General features: G+C 36.6%; 4 protein-coding genes across 6 annotated transcripts; 1 reads left to right on the plus strand and 3 right to left on the minus strand.

The window, feature by feature from the left end:
- The first annotated feature begins 1,424 nt into the window (after positions 1–1,424).
- EMB2775 (ATPase family associated with various cellular activities (AAA)) lies at positions 1,425–4,630 on the plus strand. Its single transcript, XM_048094442.2, has 11 exons — positions 1,425–1,719; positions 1,803–1,913; positions 2,183–2,215; positions 2,341–2,509; positions 2,782–2,963; positions 3,145–3,281; positions 3,366–3,464; positions 3,751–3,820; positions 3,893–3,967; positions 4,142–4,187; positions 4,301–4,630. The coding sequence occupies exons 1-11, from the start codon at positions 1,636–1,638 to the stop codon at positions 4,357–4,359; spliced, it is 1,065 nt and encodes a 354-aa protein (XP_047950399.2). The 5' UTR covers positions 1,425–1,635; the 3' UTR covers positions 4,360–4,630.
- Positions 4,600–6,218, minus strand: LOC125196078 (putative arabinosyltransferase ARAD1). The gene is made up of 2 exons (XM_048094441.2): positions 5,329–6,218; positions 4,600–5,257 (listed from the first exon to the last, which is right to left on the minus strand). Exons 1-2 carry the CDS (start codon positions 6,088–6,090, stop codon positions 4,703–4,705), a joined length of 1,317 nt encoding a protein of 438 aa, XP_047950398.2. The 5' UTR covers positions 6,091–6,218; the 3' UTR covers positions 4,600–4,702.
- A 3,989-nt stretch (positions 6,219–10,207) lies between these two features.
- CBR (NADH:cytochrome B5 reductase 1) lies at positions 10,208–12,871 on the minus strand. Of its 2 annotated transcripts, XM_048090292.2 has the most exons (11): positions 12,799–12,871; positions 12,662–12,709; positions 12,417–12,534; positions 12,052–12,193; positions 11,884–11,974; positions 11,726–11,803; positions 11,437–11,517; positions 11,205–11,294; positions 10,768–10,833; positions 10,548–10,634; positions 10,208–10,459 (listed from the first exon to the last, which is right to left on the minus strand). In XM_048090292.2, the coding sequence occupies exons 3-11, from the start codon at positions 12,520–12,522 to the stop codon at positions 10,367–10,369; spliced, it is 834 nt and encodes a 277-aa protein (XP_047946249.1). In that variant the 5' UTR covers positions 12,523–12,534; positions 12,662–12,709; positions 12,799–12,871; the 3' UTR covers positions 10,208–10,366. The 2 variants fall into 2 exon arrangements, with proteins under 2 accessions (XP_047946249.1, XP_047946248.1); XM_048090291.2 differs by lacking the exon at positions 12,799–12,871 and having other exon boundaries at positions 12,657–12,742.
- Positions 12,872–16,457: 3,586 nt separating this feature from the next.
- LOC125194379 (cationic amino acid transporter 2, vacuolar-like) lies at positions 16,458–21,340 on the minus strand. 2 transcript variants are annotated; one of them, XM_048092563.2, is made up of 14 exons: positions 20,772–21,340; positions 20,256–20,457; positions 19,600–19,684; positions 19,220–19,360; positions 19,015–19,133; positions 18,779–18,875; positions 18,522–18,694; positions 18,351–18,417; positions 18,034–18,192; positions 17,643–17,919; positions 17,424–17,532; positions 17,198–17,310; positions 17,020–17,095; positions 16,458–16,936 (listed from the first exon to the last, which is right to left on the minus strand). In XM_048092563.2, the coding sequence occupies exons 1-14, from the start codon at positions 20,929–20,931 to the stop codon at positions 16,780–16,782; spliced, it is 1,935 nt and encodes a 644-aa protein (XP_047948520.2). In that variant the 5' UTR covers positions 20,932–21,340; the 3' UTR covers positions 16,458–16,779. The 2 variants fall into 2 exon arrangements, with proteins under 2 accessions (XP_047948520.2, XP_047948519.2); XM_048092562.2 differs by having other exon boundaries at positions 17,424–17,535; positions 20,772–21,338.
- Between the last annotated feature and the right edge of the window lie 3,743 nt (positions 21,341–25,083).

Raw genomic sequence — 25,083 nt, forward strand, 5'->3', positions numbered from 1 at the left:
CATCAATAACTCTTGAGGGAAAGGGTCTCTCGATACTCATAAGCTCTCCTTCTCTCTCCTTTGCATTAATGCCCTTCATCTTTCCCACTCTCTCATTTCTGTTTGATTTGCTGATTCCGTCGTGTCTTATTCCTCTCCACCTCAGCTTGTATGATTCATAACAATATTCTAAGGGCTCGTTTGGTAACTATGTCATGTTTCGACTAGACATGATACCATTGTGTTTGGTAGCTAAAGATAGTTGTGAGTTATCCTATTTAATTGTTTGGTACAACAAGTCACAATAAGGATAAAAATTAGAATTGTCTAAATTATCATTATTAATTTAACTTAGACTAAAACTATTATCTTGCTGTTGCTGCACTTCTCTCTTGGAAACAGAATGTCCATCTGAGAGCTGCTATCGGGCTGTTGTTGTTGTTGATCTTCTACAGTATGAATGCTCAACTTTTAGATATCATAGTTGGGCAACTTTTTCTCAATAATTGGGAAAAATAGAAATAGGAACACAACAAATGACTAAATCTGGTCTCCAGAAGAATGCTTTGATGTGTATTTTTCTCAAGATGCCCAAAGTTTTACAAAAAACTGCAAACAAAACGCAGTCAGTAGCTGCAATGTGTCCAAGATCTCTCAATTTGTCACACAATGACAGATTGGGGAAATAGGCTAACAAATTGGTGAGGCAGATTGACGAGAGATGTAGTCGCAATTTAGTGAGGCAGATTGAGGAGAGATGTAGTCACCGGAAGAGATGTAGTCGCCGGAAAAAATGGAGGGAGGCAGATTGAGACTTGAGAGAATTTAGGAAGAGCTCTCTATCACTATTGTTGTGAAGAAGAGAACTGTGTCGCCGGAAGAGATGTAGTCGCAAATTAGTGAGGCAGATTGAGGAGAGATGTAGTCGCCGGAGGGTTTCCAGTCGCCGGAAGAAATGGAGGGAGGCAGATTGAGAGAATTTAGGAAGAGCTCTCTATCACTATTGTTGTGAAGAAGAGAAATGTCTGCGTTCTTTTGGGTTATAAATTTTGATGGGTATAATTGTATTTTGCTAAATTAACTAGGCTTCCATGATAGATAACATAGGATTTTGGGCGGATACAAATAGGATTAAAACATAGGATTTTAGTTTTGTGTGGGCCGGATACAAAACACGGGCTAATATATTTGGTAACATAACTACCAAACATACAAATAAACCCAGATTATTCTCTTATCTAGGCGAATCATAGCTATCGCAGCCTAAAAATATGAATAATAGAATAGATTAATGTTGTGGATTATGTGACGATTCAAACAAAATCGCCGTGCGTTGATAATAACTTAAAACTATGGACAAATATTCAACAAGAAAGCCCATTACCTTTTTTTCAAAAGAAAAAAGCCCATCCTAATTTGTTACAGTCCTAAACTCCTAAACAGTCACGACAAAGTCGCTACTTACGCTAACAACTCTAATCGAAAGGCCTCCGATCGTAACCTATCGTTTCCCGCCACTTCCAAGCTTCCCTTCCTCGACTGCGCCACGACTATGCCCACCCCCATAGTAGCTTTTCCATAATCACCGTCTCTGATTGTGTGCGTGTGTAGATCTTTAAAGAGGAGAAGCAAGTGCTTGTATAATTCGAAGAAGAAATGTTGTGGGTGGATAAATATCGTCCCAAAACCCTAGACAAGGTTCTTGTCCACGAAGAGATTGCCCAAAATCTGAAGAAACTGGTAACTGTTAATGGTTTTTACGGGCCAAAGCTTCCAAATTGTTTGCATTTCGTCCATAAACTCTTTTGCTTTGTGGATTACAGGTGACTGAGCAGGATTGTCCTCATCTCCTATTCTATGGGCCATCCGGTTCGGGTAAGAAAACCCTTATCATGGCCCTTCTCAGACAAATCTTTGGTCCCGGAGCTGACAAGGTGAAATTTTACTTGTTTAATTATGTGATTTGTATGTTAGAGATGTTCAAATTGGCCATATATAGCACTAGCATTGGGGATTTAGCGTGAACAGCTGCCTAATATGTTGCTTCTTGAGTTGTCTGGGTAACACTTGACCTCTTACTTTCAGATGAGGATGTGAGAAATTTAATTTTTTTTTTAAGTTTTATTCCTTTTTTAAGTTTTATTCCTTCAAAGACTATTTTATCTGGTGAAAGATATAATTTGACTCATTTGATGTTGTGCAGGTTAAAGTGGAAAACAAAGCTTGGAGAGTTGATGTGAGTGTTGCTCACCCAAATTTCTAGCATAATATATGTCCGAGATGCTTTCTGCTCCGCCCTAGATTGTTTGGTTGATTTTTCGACAAGTTATAGATTGGACGAAAATTTTATTGTGTTCGCAGGCTGGGTCGAGAGCAATTGATGTAGAGCTTACAACAGTATCAAGCACACACCATGTTGAACTGAATCCCAGTGATGCAGGATTTCAGGACCGGTATGTGGTTCAAGAGATTATTAAGGAAATGGCAAAGAACCGACCAATTGACGTCAAGGGAAGGAAGGGTTTCAAAGGTAATTCTGCCCGTTCTTGCCTGTATCAATGCTTTTATAGGATTTGCTCGTGATGCGTTGTGGATACTTTTTTAGCTGTTTATTTTGTGACTTATGCCATTGAGCAATAACAATTACTTCTTGAAATGGTATGGAGGAATAAGTACAGCATAACGGATTCTGGGGCGAGTCTGCAGACTGCAGTACTTGTTCTCCTTTTATCTCAACATTCTTGAATCAGTTCTTATTAGTCTAGTCCGTCTTTACCAATAACATAAAATTGCATTCATCAGTTCTAGTGTTGAATGAGGTTGACAAACTCTCAAGGGAAGCCCAGCACTCTCTGCGAAGAACGATGGAGAAATATAGTGCATCTTGCCGCCTAATTCTCTGCTGTAATAGCTCTTCCAAGGTCAGTGAAGCCATCCGCTCTCGTTGTCTGAACATGCGTATAAATTCACCGACGGAAGGAGAGGTATTTTTCAATTCTTGTTAATTGTATTTTTCGCTCGCTTATCATGGAAATTTGTTAGACATGAATAGGTGTTTGAAGTATGTAGCAGTCATAGTTGACTTTAACAAAGATAGCATTTTAACATGATGTAGTTTTCTAGCATGTTCTTATGCTCTGTTGATGTACTTGTTTTCCATGTCAGATAATGAAGGTGTTGGAATTTATTGGAAAGAAGGAATCATTGCAACTTCCTCCTGGATTTGCTGACCGGATAGCACATCAATCTAATCGAAGCCTAAGGAGGGCAATACTGTTGTTTGAGACTTGTCGTGTCCAACAGTGAGTTCTGTTTTGCATTTATAAAGTTTAACTCTTTCCATTATGATTACCTGACTGTGTGCTAATGCCATGACTTTCAATCAGGTATCCTTTTACCTCCAACCAGGCTATACCACCTATGGATTGGGAGGAATATGTTTCTGAAATAGCATCAAGCATATTTAAGGAGCAGAGTCCTAAAAGGTTTTAATATAATAAGTTTTATCAGAGTATTGCTAAAAAAAATTAGTTTACATTTCCCTTACAGGTAGTTTTGCAAATATATAACTGCGCATGACATTTTCATGTAGGGTTGCAATGCTGAGATAATCATCTCTGAGACCTGACTTATATCTTAGCTATTTGTATCTAGTACCCTGTGAATGTTGTTACATTAGTAACATTATTATACCGTTGTATTTCTGGAATGTTCTATCACAATATTACTTTGATTTGTTTGCGCCGCTGTCTAATGCATTTCTTCATGTAGGTTGTTTGAGGTACGTGGAAAGCTATATGAGTTACTTGTTAATTGTATCCCTCCAGAGATCATTTTAAAGGTTGGCATTTCTTAGCGCTTTTCCAACCCATTCACTTGTTCGAGTGAGCTAAACATTTTCTTTTCATTGCAGAGATTGCTTTATGAACTGCTGAAGAAATTGGACTCTGAGCTCAAGCATGAGATCTCTCATTGGGCAGCTTATTATGTAAGCTTTGCTTGCCCTATTATTTTCCCCTCCGCTGCCTTGTAACTCGAAACATAAAATCAGCAATGTCTGACAAGTGACTTTTAGAGCAATTTAGAGTCGGATTGAACTGTTAAGTTCATGCGCAACTAAGTTTCCAGAGAAATAACTAAAGCATTAACTTACTCTTCTCAGGAACATAGGTTGCGTCTTGGACAGAAAGCAATATTTCACCTTGAAGGTATGTCACATGATTTGCTGAGTTTTGTTGAACAATTGATACAGTTGCTACGACACAAACCTTCCAATCTTTAGTAATATCACACATTGACTTTGCTTTAATTAAAATTGCAGCATTTGTAGCCAAGTTCATGAGCATCTACAAGGGTTTCCTCATCGAGACATTTGGCTGAACTGGTGCATATCCTGACGGGAAGAGAGTACTTTTGGCTGAACTTCCATAATGAAGAAGAGAGTGTTTTATCCGATCGTTATCAGTTCTGCAGTCATACTTTGATTGGCTTCATGTCATGACAGCATGTGCTATGTGATTATGTTTCATTTCTGATTCTCATTGAACATGCTCATTGTCGTATTTCTTTGTTTCCTCTTGAATTCCTCTAAACTTCAAATTTCAACAGACCAAACTGAGATTGAAATGAATGGTTTGAAGTTTGAACACTATGGATATTTGTGTTATCATCTAGTTAGTAAACTCAGGCACCTACTATATAGCTGCCCTGTTTTGCTAAGGTGTCACCAAAAATTCCTCGGCAGAGAGCCTGCAATGGACATCCTCTCTCCAGCAACTGGCGTTCGAGAAAGCCGGGTCGCCCGGTTAATCCTCCTCTTGCTTGCTGGAATCTTTCTTGAGATTGCCTGCCATATCATCTGAACTGCATCCTTCTCCCGTGACGGATACTGAAACCGGAAGTGATGCTCCACTTGTTTAAGTGCTGTCCACATCCTAGTCCACTCCTGTTTGCCAATGCTTCTAATAAAATCGATTAGAAATCCGTCTTTCAAAGCATCTGCGGTGGAGACAAACACACAGAACTCTGAGTAATCAAGAATGTCCTCAAATGGCAGCTCAATGTCGTCGCTTATGATCACAGGTACGCAGTGGCTGGCGATGGCGTCGAAGAGGCGGTTGGACGAGGGTGTGTCGCCAGCAATGTTGAGGCAGAATTTGGAGGCGTGCATCCCTATTGAAGCCTGGTTAATCCCATCTCCTTTAATACTTCCAAAAGTGAAATGCACATCTTTTTCATCTCTCAACATGTAAAACAGCTCTTGCCTAATGGTGCCACCCTGCAAAACCAAAATCCATCATCAAGACAAATATCCAATTGATGATGATGATGATGACGAAGAAGACTCACATCTTTCCTGTAGACAGCTCCTTGAAAATAGAGCAGCGTGGGGCGGGCGTGGAAGCCAGAGTGGTCGTTGGCGAAGGGCTGAATCAAGTGGTTATAAGGCGCGATAACGTCTTTGTTAAGATTAGCAACGGTGGAGGGATACCTCCCGAGATCTGCGAGAATGAAGAGGGCAGGCCACAGCTTCATTCTTGCATACAACAAACTATTTGGATGATGAGCAACGATAATATGATCTTTCCCACCAAACCTCTTCCACTCCTCCTGAGCCACCAAAAACTGCACCAACTTCTCCTGCAACATATCATCGGCGCTCTTCTTGCCCCGCTTGTGGTGGCTCTTGCCGAAACGGTTGTAGCTAATGGAGGCGAAAAAGGGGACGAAGACGACATCGGCCTCACGCGAATCGTGTACTCGGAGAGCAGAGCGGCCGGTGAGATTGTTGGAGAAGTGGGAGCTCAAGATGTCGAGAGTGAGCCAGTATTCGATGCTGTGCTGAAGATTGAGGCCCCCGGGGTATTGGGGAATGTGGTGGCGGAGGTCGGGCCAGGCGGCGCCTTTCCATCCCAATAGGCCGAAGTGGAAGACAGGGGGGAGATTGTACATGAAGACCTTGAGGATTTTGTTGTTGCATTTGGTTGTGTGATGTGAAGGTGTGCTAGGGAAAGGAGGAAGGGTGTTTGATCTTAGCATGTGTAGGGAAGAGATTGCAAGAAGTGATGTAGGGATCAAGAATAGGAGGAGGATGTGTAATTTTGTTGGCATTTTGAGAGAGAGTGATTATTGAGAGAGAGGGTTGCAATTGCATTGCATGGAGATGGAGTTGAGAGAGAGGTGAAGGGGTTTTGTGTGGAGATAAAAAGAAGAGTCTTTCTTGATTTGGTGTGTGATAATAGGGGATATGAATGGGCTTTTGTTTTTTTCTTCTCATTTCTTTTCTCTGTCTTGAAGAAATTTGTTTGCTTCTTTTGTGTAGCGTGAGACTAGGAAGCATCTGAAGAATAGGGCTCATCCTCTCTTATGTCCTTAAACATATGCACTGCAAAAATACTCTTGATTCTTTTATTTTCCTAGGCAATTTTTGGAAAAGTTGAATTGGATTTTTATGTTAAATATTCACATTTTCGAGGGTTGGGCAATAGCCTCCTTTGTCGGGAGTTAATTAAGTTTTGATAGTACTTGTCACGAGTTTTGAAAAAAAAAGAAGATTTTATTAGTATTTGAAAAGAAAATAAAGTAAGAAAAAAAAATAATAAAATAGAGACATTCCAAAAAAAAGGACTTGTTTATCTTTTTCCAAAAAAATACTTATGAATCATTTAAGGGGTATTTTTTATTTTAGGCAAACTTGTCATTTTCAATTTCCTTTCTTGCAATATAAAATTCTCTGCAGTACTAAGCATTTAAAGATTAAAAATAAAAACATTAAAACAGTCACATGACTGTAATTTCTTGAGATCTGATATTGTGTTACAGTTTGATGTTGTTATTAAATGTTAACGGTGGCTGCCATTTAAGGACTTTGAAACCCAAATTTCCTTTAAAATATTAGTTATGTCGGCAGAAATTTCTGATTACAGAGATTTGGCTAAAATGTTAGAATGGTCAACACAAATCTGAAAGTAATTCATACGACTTTAATTGCAAGGAGTGATAGATCCTAAAAAATCGCTTATTCTTATGTGTTGATGGATCCTATATAGTTTGTCTTGGTTATTTTTAACTCAATTGAAAATGATTCCAAGGTCATTGCATCAGCATTGCTATACATCTCAACTATATAAAGATTGAAATGCGATTCTAGGAACTAGAACTAATTCCATATATAGATATTTGTTTTCGATCTAAATAATGCTTATTTTATGATAGTATTTGTTATATATCACTACCTTCTTATCCACAAAAAATAGTTTTGAAAGTGACTTACTATTTTTAATGTACAAAATGTGTAAATACATGAGTTTATAAAAAAAATTATTTTTACCTCAACAAATAATACCGATCAAATTAAAATTATTTTGGTAATAGATCTACTTTATTTCTTTTCAAAATTATGTTAGGTAACTTTGTGTGGATAGCAATTCGTTTGTGAATTATATTAATGTCTTGAATGAATGACAAAATTTATAAGCTATTGCGCATAGAGAATTTGTAATTTTTATCAATTATTGCATTAGGTTCGGCGTTTTTACGATTCATTTGTAGTAGAATTGCTATTTGTGAGTGCATTGAGGGTTAAAGAAAACTCTTCACAATATTTGAAAACGGATCAATATGAAAACTCATGTCGCTGCTGAGATACGCATGGTTGTTATACTTATACTCTAGAAATATATGCACTTCTAATACTCATACCCAAGTTTCAAACAAAATATTAGACATTAAATGATTTTAGAGAAAAATCTATGGTTAGAAATAACGAAAAAAAATCAAAGTCATTAGAAAACTCTTGAAAACCTCAAAAATTTTAAGGGAGAAACATGAAAATCTCAAAAGTTAGTTTATCCCAAATATTAGTCTCTATAAAAATATATTTGGGAGATCTCTAGACTTCGATGTAATCACATATTTATTAGTCATTTTTTTACTTTTTTGATATATTTTGGACCAAACCTAAAATATTTAATACTACTACTATAACTACATTTGTTAATATACGTGAATTCATAAATATAAGTATATTTATGAATTTTCTCAGCATCAGAAATTTCCAACCTCAATCATATACTTTTGAATAGAGAAATACTTCAGATGAATTGACCTAATAGGGAAATCGCTTATTTCAATGGAAGAAATAAAAGGTTTAGAGCACTCCCAATGGAGGTGGCGAATTCTCGGCGATAAATCGCCGATTATCGCCGAATTATCGCCGGCCATTGTGGCGAAGTCGGCGATAATTCGGCGATAATGTTACCGTTGCTTCGCCGAGTGGCGATTTATCGCCGGATTATCGCCGAGCGATCGCCGGCCACTGTGGGCGACGCTCGGCGATAATCGGCGATTTTTAAAATTTTTTTTTTTTTTTTTGGCCGAACGGCTATTTTATCCCACCCCTATAAATATTTCATCCTCTTCCTCCATTCATCACCCACAAACTTCATTCACACAAATTTTCAATCTTTTTTCTCTCCATCTTTATTAAATGAGTTCTGATTCATCGTCTCGTGCTCAGTCCGACGAGGAAATATCACATTCTTCTTCCGAAGAAGAGGTACCTCCCGCTCCCACCGGATGGGATGTAGCGGGTTTCGCCAACAACCCAATCAACAACTATATCTCCCGCTGCATACAAAGCGAGATCGCTCGAATGCAGCAGCCACCCCCCCAACGGCCAATCCGCCGGCGGCGCCGATACATCCCTCGCAACCACACTGGTGCGCACGATCGGCTGTTCGCCGATTATTTCGCGGAGGAACCACGTTATCCGGCAGATGTATTTCGTCGCCGGTTCAGAATGCGCCGCTCCCTCTTCCTGCGCATTGTTAATGCGTTGTCCGCGCGTTACCCCGAGTTCCGGCTCCAGCGAGACGCAGCAGGGAAGCCCGGACTATCGCCCCTACAGAAATGCACTGTTGCCATCCGGCAGTTGGCATATGGAGGGTCCGCCGACATGTTCGATGAGTATCTGCAATGCGGCGAGACGACTGGCAACGAGTGCCTGAAGAATTTCTGTCAGGGCGTGCGAGAGATATTTGGGGAGCACTACCTTCGCTCGCCGGACGCAGCTGACTGCCAGTTCCTACTGGATTGGCACTGGAGGACCCACGGCTTTCCGGGGATGCTCGGCAGCATCGACTGTATGCACTGGCAGTGGAAGAACTGCCCAACCGCGTGGCGAGGCCAGTTTACTACCGGCTACAAAGGTACGCATCCCACCATCATTCTTGAAGCCGTTGCCGACCAACGGCTTTGGATTTGGCATGCTTATTTTGGTATAGCCGGGTCGAACAACGACCTAAATGTTCTCAATTCCTCGCCCCTTTTCAACGAGCGGATCAACGGATTAGGCCCCTCCATCGAATTCACGGCCAATGGCAATGTGCATAACATGGGGTACTACCTGGCTGACGGCATCTATCCGCAATGGCCCGTGTTTCTGAAGACGATCAGATGCCCACTCGGAGATAGAAGAAGGTATTTTGCCCGAGCGCAAGAGTCTGCGCGCAAGGATGTGGAGAGGGCATTTGGGGTGCTCCAATCGCGATTTGCACTGGTAAAGGGTCCGACGCGCTTTTTCTACCAGGGGGATATTGCCGATATCATGTATGCGTGCATCATCATGCATAACATGATCATCGAAGATGAACACGAAGGCGTCCTCGACGTCACCAACGACCCAAGTGTTGCATCATCGAGTCACGGTGTCTCAACCGAGTCCGCCCGCCAGGGTGTACCGCACAACGAACATGAACGGTTCCAGGCGTTCATGGACATACACCAGAAGGAGGCCCATCAAGCACTACAACACGATATCATCGAAGAATTGTGGGCAAATAGAAACCGCGCCCACCGCCCTTGAATTTTTTTTTCTTTGAATTTTTTTTTTGATTTTTTATTTCCATTCGTGTACTTTTTTTTTTTTTAATTTTCTTCGTTGTAATGTGTACCCGTGTTTAATACAACGAACTTTATTACTATTTATTTGATTTATCTTTATAAATTAAATAAGCTAGCTTTATTATATATAAAAATAAAACAATTAAATTAGTGATGATGTAAAAATGAAATGTTGAGTTAGGGAGAAATAAGGGAGAAATAAGGGAGAAACCATTGTAGGGGTTGGCTAAAAACTGGGGATAAAATGTGATGCTGATGTGGCGCTGATGTGGCAGGAGTTAGGGAGAAATAAGGGAGAAATAAGGGAACTCCATTGGGAGTGCTCTTACACTGCAGGGGATATTGCTTATTTCAATGGAAGAAAAAAAGGTTAAACTTTCTCAGTATTACATTCGAAAAATAAGGGGGAAAATCTTTATCTTACAAGGTCCAGAATTTCCCCCAAGAAGAAGATAAAATCAAGTCTCAACCACCACAGGGAAAGCTAGAACTGGAACTGCATCTCAGCTGAGTATTCGAGTGCATCAAGATGAGCAGCCATAGCCTTGTTCATTGGAGGCGGACCGCATCTCAGAATCTGCATATTGTCCAGCAACAAAAATGGCTCTTTAAACTTCATACCTATATTTCATTTTTCTAATATATTTACATGAATAAATTCAAACCTTCACGTCGGAGGCTGGAGGAGGGCAGTGCGCCTGAATCATTTCCTTTGACACAAAACCAACTCCACCATTCCATATCTCAGGAGGCTGAAGAATTTTTTTAGAACAAACAACAATCAATTAGTTGGGACATATATTTGTCATGGTCGTGTGCAGAACCGTATGGGTAAGTGCAATGGATCAGGTAGCCTCATCTAGGATTTGTAGAGGGTAAACTTACCTGGTTGAGAACATAGTAAACTTGGAACTGGTCGGGGTAGTTTTTGGCTAGACCATCGATTTCATCCTGCAGCAAGTAACTACAGTTATTGAGGATGGTAAAATACTTAAAAAACTAATTTATGTTATTCAATACAGCTTCCAAAGTCCAGACATCCATAAAATGAAATCTCAAAAAACAATAAATTGATTCGACTATGTTCACCAAACTTCTAAGACATTTTAATCACACAAGATTCACGAATAATCCCAGTCCATGTCCAAGTGAGCAATCGGGGGGGATCAAATTGGATTTTGGTTGTAGTTGCCAATATGTTCACACCCCAATCAAATGAAGGCCTAAATCCAGTGTACTTCAAGTTACATTGTTCAATAAACAACTTTTAAGCATACATCATTCAAGTCGTGGCATGAGAAAAAAGATAGTATAAAAATTACCTTTAGTAGAATGTCATCAAATGTAACATTAGCATAAATCAGATGCACCTTTGTTCTGTCACTCGGGTTCTCCAGGATTGCTCTGGCAACCTATAAAGAAAAGCCAAAAGTGCGTAAAATGCATTGTTCATAAATTAGTATAGTAATTAAAAGCATTCATCAATTTGAAAGAAGAATTATCAATCTGACTCAAATATATAGTTATATATATGTAAAGTAATTGAATATAAACCTGGAACATTGGTGTAATCCCAGAGCCCCCAGCAAGCATACCAAATGCTCTTACTTGGCCTGGTTGATACCTAAAACGACCCTAGTTTTGATAAAGAAAGCAAAAGTCAAGAGTAAATTTCCAGATGCATGACAAAATTATAACAACATAAATAATTAAATGCGACTAAACACCACACCATGGTAGCAATATACAGGTCATATTACATATTGGAGTGCTACAATTATCCAACTTTGATCGTTGATTCGTTTCACATTATGTGCATGAATCACTAGGTTAGGTCATGTACCTTTGGTCCTTTAACAGCCATATAATCGCCTTCCTTCATTTCTCTGAAGTGATGAGACATTCTCCCTTGTGGATACATCTGTAGTTGCGAAAAGCAAATCAAATGAGACCTAAGAAAAGCAAAACTATGAAATTGCATAGCAAGTTGACAAAATGCACCTTTATAACTAATTCAAAGTGTCCAACATCAGAATCCAAAGTAGTTGGAGTGTATGGTTTAATGACCTCTTCACCTTGACTATCCTTACCCCTGTGTAGATAAAAATTAGCATTCCAAAGCATTACTTAGTATATATCTCAACACAACAAGCGAATTAGATATTGAACCTGCAGCTTATGTGCTGTCCAATAGGAAGGCCCAATACAGAGGTAGGTGTAGGGAGAGCAAATCTGAACTTGGCCACATTATGGCTTATTTGTGTTTTCTTCACAAGCTTAAATTCCTTGAAATTCTCAGGATCCAAGCACACTGCCAATTACCCATGAATAGCAAACATATGTAAAATCTTGAGAATTGTTTGGAATAAATTAATTAGGTGAGGAATTCAAACAGTGATTTGAATGGCATAAAACTAGGCAAGATTGAATCTTTAACCCCTGAGCAACATGGGATAAAAACCTAATCAAAGCTACATGCAAATAAATCACCAGAAAAAAGAATATTACTGTAAAAAACAATTGAATCAGCAAACCTTTGGGCTTCTTGGAGGAAAGCAAGAAATAAGCAGCACCAATAGCTACAAGACCAACAGCGATTCCAACTACTAGTTGGCCTTCAGATGCTGCCAAGAAGTCCATAGCTCCAACAACCTGACAATTTTCGAATGGGAGGGAGCTTAATAATTTAGAAATATCTTAATTCATAGTACATATAAACATCCTAATTTAGATGGACTGGAGATTATTTGATGCCAAGAAATAGAGAGAGATACCATACTTGAGGCCAGAGATAGGAACAATGCACCCAATTAAAATGAAAATAGACCTGAATGAAAAAAGTATGCGTATATGAGAATGCAAGGGGAGTTGGTGGGGAAGATTAAGAAAGATCCTGTAAAAGTAATTATGACCTACCTCTACGGCTGCTGCGGCTGCGGCTGCGGCCCCTGGTTTTATCAAACCAGTATCATAATCTACGAATTTTATTACTATGTCTATATTTGAAATTCTCAATGCATTCTTTCTATACTGTAAATCTGTAGTTAATACAAACTCTTTCTTCTAAATTAATATTGTTATCTATACATATGTAAATATAATATTGTTATCTATACATATGTAAATAATATTGTTATCTATACGCTGAGTTTTGACCTATATTTTGAATATGTATAAGTTTTGGGTATAAATTTAAATATTTATAAGTTTTATAACTACCAATCATATGAATAAATTCTAGAATAATTATTGTTGCAGTTATTTACTGTTACTCCCATGATTGTGTATAATATGATGAGAATTAATATACGGTTGTTTATATATCCCATTGACACATTATTAAAAATATAAAAGACATATAATCTTGAATTGGATTAAAAAATAAACACCGTTAGTAATACTATTAGAAAAGAATTATATTAAATGTCATCTATTAATTAATTAGTCTATATCTTTATACATATATAACAAAGAGTTTCAAAAGTAATAACAAAAATTCCATTATAATTTAATTTAAATAAATAATAGTTTTTGGTATGACTTTAAATGTAATTAGTGCAAAATTGTACTCACTCCGTTCCACATAAATAGAGGCATTTCATTTTCTGCACTCGTTTTGAAAAAATGATATTAAATAGTTAAAGTGAAGAGATAGGAAAGTAAGAGAGAGAATAATGTAGAGAAGAGTCATATCTACAATATTCTCTATCTTATGCTACTTTTTCTCATCTTTAACTATTTATAATTATTTTTTTCAAATGAGTGCACAAAATGAAATGCATCTATTACTATGGAACGGAGGGAGTAAAACATATATTGAAAAAGTAAACGGTTTTTAATATGATAAATTTCTTGAAATTGATGTCCTTTATTATTGTATCAATATTAATCTATATTTTAATGAATTTAATTGAGTCCATGTTAGAATTTATTATTTAAAAGGAGATCAATGCTAATATCAATAGATTTAGTGGAGGATTAATTCTTATGATACGTTACATTATATTACTATGTACTTTTAAAATATTAATGATACATTATCCATTTTAATTAACAACATAAAAGCAATATTAATGTTATACGTTTAGGAAAAGTGAAAAGTTTAGATATTTGTACTATAAATATAGGGTATAGGGTATTTGGTAACTAAAATTTCACTCTTTCACCAATTTCTCTTTTGTAGAAGAGTCAGAGATGACGCCTTTATTCTTACCATAGGAAAAAACTTTACATTATGCCATGATTCTTTGCCTTGATCAAGCTTAATCTTCTTCAAAAGAAATGAACTCTCTAACCTTTGATCTTCTTTAAAAAGAACTAAACGACAAAGAAAAAGGGATGAAATATATGTGGTGAACGGAGTCGCAACGGTCGCAAGGATGTCTAGGTGGTGAATTGGCGATAGCATTTCCGGCGGACAAAGATGGGAAAAGTTTTCATCAATGAAGAAGAATAAAGAGAAGAGAGATGTTGCTTATGTTCCATTTATGACATTGGAATAGGTAATGAATTTTCAAAATTTAAAGAAACGGAGTAGTATATATGTAATGTTGAAAGCAGTTTTTAATTAGGACTTGATTGTAGGGATATATTGGGTTTTGAAATGAAAATTTATATATGTGTGATGTTGGAAGCGATTTTTTATGGCTAAATTTTAGAGATATATTTTATATACGAATTATACGTAATTGACTGACCGAAAATTATAATATGTGAAGATTGATTATTTCATAGGACTAACAAATAGACAAACGAGAACATTTGATGGTGATATGGTACATTGCCTTGAGTAGTTTAAATTAATTAAGGAAACAGATCACAGATATTTAGGGGTGTGAATCATGACATGTGAGTTATATAAGGTGTTCAGGGTAATACTATCTGCATTGTTTACAAGTATTACTATTAAAATCTTGGTATCATTTTGAGATTTATTATGTGAATTGTGTAGAATCTTAAGTAATACACATAAAAGTGGTGAGATTATGTAAAATTATGTTACATAACTAAATTTAAATTCTTTTTGTAATTAATTATATTATAATTTGAATTTGGGACATAATGAAAATTAATGATCACGCATTATAATTTTACTAAAATAGATTGTATACATAAATTATAATAATTTATTTTTTTATTAATTTAATTCAAGACTAAATTAGTTTTACCTACATATTTATAGTATTATTTTTGTTATGTATAGATATTGCTTTTTTTTAAAATTTAAATAAATATAAAAAAAAATTAATGGTACATGCATTTGCACAAATATTATTACTAAAATTATTATTATCAATATATTTATCAATAGAGGCTAAGCCAATGAGTGTGGTAACAGAGTATTGAATATATTAACCATTTAAGGTTTTCATCATTTCCATATCTAAATGTAATGAAAATAAAATGGGCCGTGCATGCACGGGGAGTGACACTAGTTGATATAATTGTCTATTGACTCTAGTCTGAAGTTATTGGCGCTTCAGACTTCAGAAATATCTGTGTAATATTTAAAAGGCTAAAATGCTCTGGTATTTGATAGTGTAAACTTAAAATTTGTAGTGAATTTTACATGAGTTTAATTTTTTCTCACTCCTCTATTCTATAGAAATAATTCATTTAGGATTAACATAAGTTTTAATGCGTAATTAGTAAAATAAGAGAATGAGAAAAAGCTATTTAAATTATATAACGAAGGATGAGACTCATAAATAATAAAGTAAAAGAAAAGGAGAATAAAATTTTCATAAATAGATATGGACTATTTTTATGGAATGGAGAAAAAAATGAAATATGACTGATTTTTATGGGACGGATGTAGTAGTTAAACATAGCAATCGATATAAGAACCACTCAATGATACTGTCCGGTTTAGGAACCGCCGGTTTCCGGTTCTAGAAAATCTCAAACCGGAATTGAACCTTGAACATATTTCGTGTTTCCGGTTTCGATTCAAATATCGTTGATTACGGTTTCGGTTCTAAACCACCGGGCATTCGGCAATTTTTTGCGGTTCCAGTTCAGTTTTACGATTTACCAGCGGTTCCGATACGGTTTCGGTTCCGGATTTTTTGGACACGAATCAGCCTGCGGTTCCGATTTCACGGTTAAAATCCGATTCACTAACCTTGGGCATCTCCAATTGGGACATCTCAAAAAGGAATACAACCAAATTGAGTATTATCATGGTGAAACATCCAAACGAGACAGTATTGTTTTCAGTCAATTGAAGGCCTAGTCCATCCCATTCATTTTCTTCTTGATCCTCATTTCGGGACTGGGATCTATACTGAGGATCATGTCAACGAACTTATAGCACAACATCTTTTCTTATTTCTTTATTTTCTGTATGAATGAATAAATGATACTCTCTCCATCCCACCCTAGTAGAAACATTTCTTTAACCCTCTTACTTTACTCTCTCTCTCCACTTCAATTATTTAGTCTTATATTTTATCCAAAACGAGTGCTCAAAGCGAAATACATCTACCATAATGAGACAGAAAGAGCAGTTGTTTAACAAAATGATAATCTGCAAAAATTTAAATCCCTGATCAAACTGAAAGAATCACAAAAAATTGTTTAGAACATTAAATCCAATAGGCAATAACAATACCACACTATTTACATATTGTTGGTACAAGTCCATTGCAGGACTGACTGAAGAAATATGTGCTATTCACAACACTATAATGTTTTTTTTCTCTTTTTCTCTTTCTCTTTCTCTTTCTTTATCTTTTCCCGTATTAGCTATGAACTAAAATTCGACAAAGTAATGTCACAATATGGCATCATATATAACAAAGTGGGGTAATCTGAGAGCCCAGATATGCCTCATCCAATACTCCTCCATAGTCCATACTAAAACTACATAGAGTGCTCTTCTTCAGAGAGACCATCTCACGGCTGAGGTTCTGAGACACTGTCGTAGATTTCATCAACGTGAGCTGCAGGGACGTAGATCACATTCTGCAATGAGCTGTGGTTCCGGCCATAAAAGGCATAAACGAGTGCACCAATCGCCAGCCAGACTGATACACGCATCCAAGTATCACCGCTGCATATTTGTCCCACGTGAACCGTTATAAAGGAAGAAAACATCGAAGATTCCTAAACTTTAACTTATGTATAAATACTAACCCAAGGTTGATTAATAGATAGACATTGATCAGAATGCTGGCAATAGGCAGCAATGGAACAAATGGGCAAATGAATCCTGAAAGAGAAACGACATTTCTATGACCACGTTTAACTCGTGATGAAAACTGCAGCAGCGAAAAAGAACAACACAAATGCGCTAAGATATTATCTGACATACCGCCTGTGTGGCCAAAGCTGTGCCTTGCATCATCTTGGTCAATCCAAGTGAGGACTATGAGACCGGATAGAAGGAGAACTCCACCAACACCACATAGAGAATACCGATAAGTGCTGGAATGAATTATGTTTATTCGGTTTAGAAATTTGCTTCAGGAAATCATAACATGGGAAAACCTAACATACATTTGAAATCCCTGCACTATGATGATTGTACCAAAATGTACCTAAATAGGGTCCGACTTGAAGCAGCAGAAGTTAGAATGAGCACACCAATACACGTGCACGTGATTGTCCAGCCAGCAATAGTCCGCCGGTTCTCTTCACTAGTGAAACCTGCTGCAAGGTTTAGAAGAAAAGTGAGACTCAGAAACTAGAGACAACGGAATAAAGATTCATCAAATGCTTAGTAGAAGCAGTGAGTATTCCGAATTGGGCGAGCTTACAGTTCAACTGCACAGCTTCTTTCGCAAGAAGGGGATCTTCTAAAGGTGATTGTTTGCTGACTAGAACTGGGACAGGGTTCTGTGATGTAATAGCTTTAGCATCGACATCATCTGCATCAGAATCGATAAGACTAGTGGTGGTCCTATATTTCGAAGAAACTGAATCTATCGCTTCCTGAAGTGATGACGGGATTGGAACAACATCCGGTGGAACGTATCTCAGTATCAGCACAGAAATTGCCACCATAGTAAATGCAAGAAGTGTGCCAACACTAACCTGCAAGTGGATACATATCAATAAAGACCAGTATAAAGAATTTTATGGAATATGAAACTTGACAAAATTAACAGTAATTTCAACAAACTGCAGAGAAAGAGAGGAGCATTGTACCATTCCAGATAACGCTTCGACATCCATGAAAAAAGCCAATAGTGCTGCAAGACAACCCGTCACTATGGTGCTCTTCAGTGGAACTTGTGTTTTTTTATTGACTTCTGAAAAAAATGATGGTAGCAATCCATCTCTGGCCATTGCCATTAGTATTCGTGGCTGAAAATACAAACATAAAAAAATTACTAATCTCAAACTAATCCAGAAATTGTTCTATGCATACATCTACATACGGATCATTACATAAACACATGATAAGGTCCAATGAGTATGAAGGTTAACACATATCAATCATTTTTCGAGAAGATTAGAGTCACCTGTGGAAGCATTGAACCCATCAATGTTGAACAAAGAGCAGTACAAGCTCCTATCGTTACTATATACCTGCATTACATCCAATTAGAGAAATGAAATATGAGCTCAGCATTTGAATGGACTAAGCCCGAATAAATTCCAAATGTAAGACCATGATAAGGCTATCTACTTACGCTGCCCATTGACATCCCTGACTAGCAAATGCCGAGGAGATAGGAGTGTCCGCATCCATTGCAAAATACGGTACTAAACCAACAATGACTGCAGAAACCAACATGTACAGGGCACAACATATTGACAGAGCAAGACCAATACCCATGGGCAGATCCCTCTGAGGATTCTTGACCTGCATATGGATAAAATTCCTACATTAGATTTCCGAGCAATCAGGCTACAATCTTTAAAATAAAATTTTGAGAATATTCAATACCTCTTCTGCTGTACTAGCAACTGAATCAAACCCTATGTAGGAAAAGAAAACAGTTGAAGCACCAGCAAGCATCCCATCAGCCCCAAAAGGAAAATATCTGAGACAAGTAATTAAAATTATTTCCTAACTTCAAGAAGAGTTTCCCATGTGAATAAAAGGATCCAGATATAAAATGTAATTTCGAAAAAAAGAAAAAGAAATGGAAACCAAATACTTAGGCAAGAAAAGTCACATACCCTGTCTGAAGTTGGTAACCAGGCCATCCAGTCTTGAAACCCAAATATCCTCCGGCTACAATGACGAAGATCAAGGCACAGATATTTGCTGCAGTGACAATTCCTTGGACAAATGTACTCTGCAGAAATCATCTACAAGTAAGTTACAGTTGTCATCAGGTGGAAAGAAATTTCTTAGAACAAAATGAGGATTTTAGAAAGAGACCTCTTTAATTCCCAAACTGAGAAGTCCAGTGACCACCAAAACTAAGACGGCTGCACAAGGGTCGACTACAACATCAATCCCAGGGATGGTATAGCGAGCTAGAAACACAGGGAGGCTATCTGCCCCACCAAAAAGCATGGCCTGAATGGGAGAAAAAGAGAAGAACAAAATCAAGACAATAACAAGGTAATTGCTATTTTCCATATGTTTGGACTCTAGATAGCAATAACTGATATATTGTGAAGCATAAAAAAGTTTGGAGCTGTAGGAGTAAGATCACCCATTATAATATAGCTACAGAATTCCACTTTACAAATAAATCATAATTTATAACACTCACAACTTCTCCTAATAAAGTGAGAATCAGAGAGAGAGCACACCAGATTTGGTGATATGCCACGGGCAACAGCCGAACCTCCTATTGTGTATTCCAAAATCAATGCCCAACCAATCAACCAAGCAACACTGCATAAAACATGTGATAAATCAATATTTCCAGTTTTCCACAAGTCAATAAGTAAACAAACTGGTCTTCTCAGCAGTTCCACTAGTGGTTAAGCTAATTAAATATCAGCTGTTCGGAAGAGGCCTAATTCGTGGAGTGGATGAGTTTGTGGTCATAAGTTTCAGTTTCAGATCCCTACCAAGACCTTTTATATCAAACCCTTAGGTCAAATCTGCTGCACAGGACCTTCCTAGTGGAGTTTCTACTGAGCAAAGAAAAATATATTTGTTGGACATTCTCTATATCGTTTTCTTTCTTAATAAACAGTCCATACATTGTGATATTGAGGAAGACACTTGGCATTTCTTGTTGGCAGCTAACCAACTAACAGAATGGAAGTCGGACCTTTTAATAAAGAGGAGGGAAATGGGCAGGAGAATTAACACCAAAATTTAAAAACGATTAAGATACTATATTGGAGCATTGAATCAAAAGACACATCATCTATCTACTTGGATCAAACCTAAAATTCGAGATAGGAAAGTACAGGAAACAAAATTCAGCGAATCAGACAGTTTCAAACATGTATACCCTTCTCCAACGCAGATGTAAGAATAGTGATAGGCACTTCCAGCAGAAGGACAACGACTAGATAGCTCGGCATAGCAGAACGCAGAAAGAGCAGCTGCTATTCCAGCAATCAGGAAGGAAAACGTAAGCGCCGGCCCTGAGTGCTCTCTTGCAACAGTACCAACAAGAATATAAACTCCAGCACCAATAGTTGATCCAACTCCTGCAACTCAAAACACCAATTCATCAGCACATCCATGTGTACCCTACAAGAAACCTTCATTTCATAGATCATAAATCCATTCATATCCCCAGATTTCTATCACAAGATTCAAAAAAGCACAAATTTTGACCTTTAAAAATCGAAATACTGCCTTAAAATAAAGCCAAAAAAAAACAATCAAACTCCACCACATACATCATCAGCAAAACATCCCACAAAAAGGAACTAAAACTAAAGAAATCGAAAAGCACAAGTTATTAGTAAAACAAAATTAACTGAATCCAATAAACAGGAGAAACGAAAATCAGTGATACCTATCGCTATGAGATGAGGAACAGTGAGAGCCTTAGCCAAATGATGATGAGACGACGACGTCTTGGCGCGATCAGAATCAACCTGTTTCCTCCTCACGAGAGACATGAAACCGTAATTTCCATTACCACTGTCATTCTGGGCATCACTAAGAAATCCCATCAGAACCCACGAGATAACTTGAATTGGGCGTCTCAAAATTGATTTACTTGCCAAATACTATGAATTTTTTTCTGAAAGAGAAACTAAAACTTGGCCGAATTTCTCTTCCTCTTTTTTGATGGTTTAGAGTTCCATACAAGCAAGAAAAAGTAGAGCAAACGGTTATGGAAAACGTTATAAGAAGATCAGAGCAGCCCCAAAGAGGATAAAGACTGAAACTTTCGACAGAGTTTGGGGGAATTGGGAGGGTATGGAGGATGGTGTTGAGGAGATTCAGCTGAGACGGAGGAGACGAGATTCTGACGGAATTTTTGTTGATTTTTGTGGGTTACCCAATCAAAGTGTTGTGTTCTTAAATCTTCTTTACTCCACTCATTTTCTTATTTTTTATTCATTTCGTCGATCAGATTCCCAAATCCCAACGTATAAACAATACTTCTACTCCACATATCATTATTATACTGTTAATATTAAAATCTAAAGTATATGTTCCATTAAATATAATTCATTTATCAATTCTTGCAATTTTGCCGCCCTGCGGCCATAATTCATTTACCGATTTCTAGTAATCCACCCATTCTATTAAAAATAAAATATTTTGTTTTTTTAGATTTTATATAATACTTTATTTTATGAGTCAGTAACAAGGAGGTAATAAGTGTAAAAGAAAAAAAAAAGTTAGATGATATTATTTAGATTTTAAGAAATATTTTATTTTAATGAAACAATCTAAAAAGGAAAAAAATAATCATTTTTAAGAGAGTATGCACTTTTAATTGAACGTGTATTTTAATGTATAATTAGCAAGGTAAGAAATATATAGAAGGAAAATTGGTCTCTAAAACCATGAACTTTGCCTAAAATTTGATATTTCCCATGAACTTTGAAATTGGTATATAATATCACGAACTTTGCATTTTGTTTAGTATTTCCCAAACTCACTCAAATAAGACATTTTCATCAAAATTTTATTTAACGTAGGCAACCGTGATATGTTTTATAATATTTTAAACCACCTTTTAAGTTCATAACATGTAGGATAAAAGGTCAAGTTGATTTAATTGTGTCATGTATGATTAAAAAAAAAAGCTTCGTAAGTTAGTCAAATATAGTACATGCTGTGGAAAATATCAAATAAAATGCAAAGTTCGTGATATTATAAACCAATTTCAAAGTTCATGGGAAATACCAAATTTTAGGCAAGTTCATGGTTTTACAGACCAATTTTTTTTTATAGAATGAAAAGGTATTTAGTATTACTAGTGGAAAATGAATGTGGCTTTATTACACAGAAAAAAAAATTCAAAATTAAAAAATACATAATCTTATAAGATGAACTAAAAATAAAAGAACTGCATACTCTCATGAAATCGATGGAATAATATAAACTTTAAAATTTTAAAACAGAATGGAAAATAATTTATTGCTTATTTTGAAGCATATTTTGAATAGGTAATAGTGAATTAATATACTCCATTGTTGTTTAGCCGTAAAATTAAAGAGTATAAATGCATGGATAGGGTGACGCGGTGCTCTTTGTTGTCGTGTACATAGAGATAAATAAGATTCCATAAGGATTAGTCAACAAATTTAATATTTCATTTTTAATGTTCTATTTTATAGATTTGAGTTCTATTTGTGGACAATGTATATTTTAATCTGCAATGGAGATAATTATATTGGGCGGGACGAGATTGTGGAGACACCTAGAAAGTTAAATGAAGACCGGTTCCGATATATATTGAAACCGAATATTTATTGATAATTTTAGAAATAGTAAATTATTTAATTAATTCAAAAAGTCTTGCCGAATCGGGTAGTGGTGCTCATTACTTAATCGAGATTTTTATTATAAAAATCATGTACAATTATAATAATTTTATGTTACTGTAACTATGTAATTGGTTCTCATGAAAATAATTTACTACCATACATTGAAATATGACAGAATTATAAAATATATGCAACTTGCCACAAAGTGTCCAATGCATTATAAGCGTCACGTCACTGAACTGGTGATTACCGAACATGCTTGGACCACATCCACTTTTATAAACTGCTTAATTCTTCTTTTATAATTATACAAAAGTTTTTTTTTATGTCATATTTAATTTTTTTTACCAATTTTAGTAATAGAAATCATAATTCCACTAACTTTATCTTATTTACAATTTATTATAAAATCAATATAGTAATAAGACCCCCTTCCATATCATTTTCTCACTAATTTTTCATTACATTTCTTAAAAATCATGGCAAGTCAAACCGGACCTCCTATTCATGAACGGATGGAATATCTTAAATGCTAACTAGTACTACTGTCACATATATACAACAAGATTTGTACTCTCTCCATTACTGTCTAAATGAGACGTTTATATTTTGGCACAATATTTTAGATAGTTAATTAAATTATTAATAATAAAGTACAAGAGGATAAAGTTACACCACCTGAGTAACAGTTGACTTGTATTCCATTTCACCTTGTTTCTAGGTTTTGGTTTTGACCGAGGGACATCTGGCTCCTCAATTTATTCAAGAACAACTCCTTTCGACTTCAATTTGTAGAACTCATCCAATATAATTGTCTTGATCTTGCTTAGCCCTCTCTATAGCCCTAGTCTTTGTTAGCTCAACATAATACACATGAACTTCCTTTCAAAAAGTGAAAAAGTACTTCAAACGGTGTTAAATAAAAATTGAAGGACCTCTGATTTTATTTTTGAAGTTTGAATACTCTATGTCTCATAATAGATGTCACACAGTCACATTTTACTTTTTAATTTATCCTGATATCACATTTTATTTTTAAAAAAAAGTTTCTCTCAAATCAGTATATAAAAATATAATTCTCCCACCACTTAGTACATAAACCACCATCTGCTAAAATTTTGTGTCATTACCAAAGTACTCCATCCGTCCACGTTAGGAGTCTCAGTCAATTTTGCGCACCCGTTTTATAAAAATTATAAAAAATAGTTAAAGTGGAGAAATGGTAAAGTAAGAGAGAGAATAATGTTGACAAGACTATTTCTCTCTCTTACTTTACCATTTCTCCACGTTAACTATTTTTTATCATTTTTATAAAATAGGTGTGCAAAAGTGACCGGGACTCCTAATCGCGGACGGAGGGAGTAATAAGTAACATTTATTATTGAATAAATGAAACGCTTAATTTAATAACAATCAATAATTAAAGGACAAAATAAAAGTTCACTTTTTAAAATATAATTTGTCCTTATATTTAGTAGCTGAGATAAGTCTTGCACCAACATTGAGGCCACGAATTAAAGGGCCAAAAAATTAGAGCATCTCCGGTGGCGGACTTCCCACTAGGACTTTCCACAAAAACTTCATGCCACGTCATCACTAGGACTTCAATCCCACTGCCACATAACTAGGACTTTCCCTGTGCTAGGACTTCCCGCAATAAAATTAAATTCACAATTATTCAATTTACGGAATTAAAATTTCGACACGAATACGAACGGGGAAATGCGAATATTCATTAAAAAAACATACATTATTCGGGAAAAAAAATTACATAGTCGATAAAAAAAAATTAACCACATCAACGTCCATCCCTCCGCATCCAAACCTCTTCGATGATATCCTCCTGAAGTCGAATATGGGCATCTCTTTGCCGCATGTCGGCAAATGCGCGCAACCGCTCAATCTCTCCATGAGGTACCCCCATGTTCACATTCGCGCTGGCCACGCCGTGGCTTGGACCAGCACCCGTATCATCTTTGTTGGTCCACTGAGTCAGTTCGTCACCTTCACTTTCGACAATCATGTTGTGCAAAATGATATATGCGTACATGATGTCGCCGATGTTGGGAATATACCACATCCGTGAAGGACCCTTCACCATAGCCCATCGACTCTGGAGCACACCAAATGCCCGCTCAACATCCTTGCACGCTGCCTTCTGACGGCTCGCAAAGTAGGACTTCTTTTGTCCGATCGGATGCTTGATCGTCTTCACAAAGACGAGCCAGTTTGGGTATATACCATCCACCAAATAGTATCTCATATTGTGTTGGTTGCCGTTGGCGACGAAACTGATGGCGGTACCAACGCCATTGCACTGATCGTTGAACATGGGCGACGACTGGAGGACGTTGATGTCGTTGTTCGACTCGGCGAATC

This window comes from Salvia hispanica, chromosome 4 (assembly GCF_029641045.1).
Source record: "Salvia hispanica isolate PSC_SH4W2 chromosome 4, Shi_PSC_v1, whole genome shotgun sequence".
Classification (NCBI taxonomy): Eukaryota; Viridiplantae; Streptophyta; class Magnoliopsida; order Lamiales; family Lamiaceae; genus Salvia; species Salvia hispanica.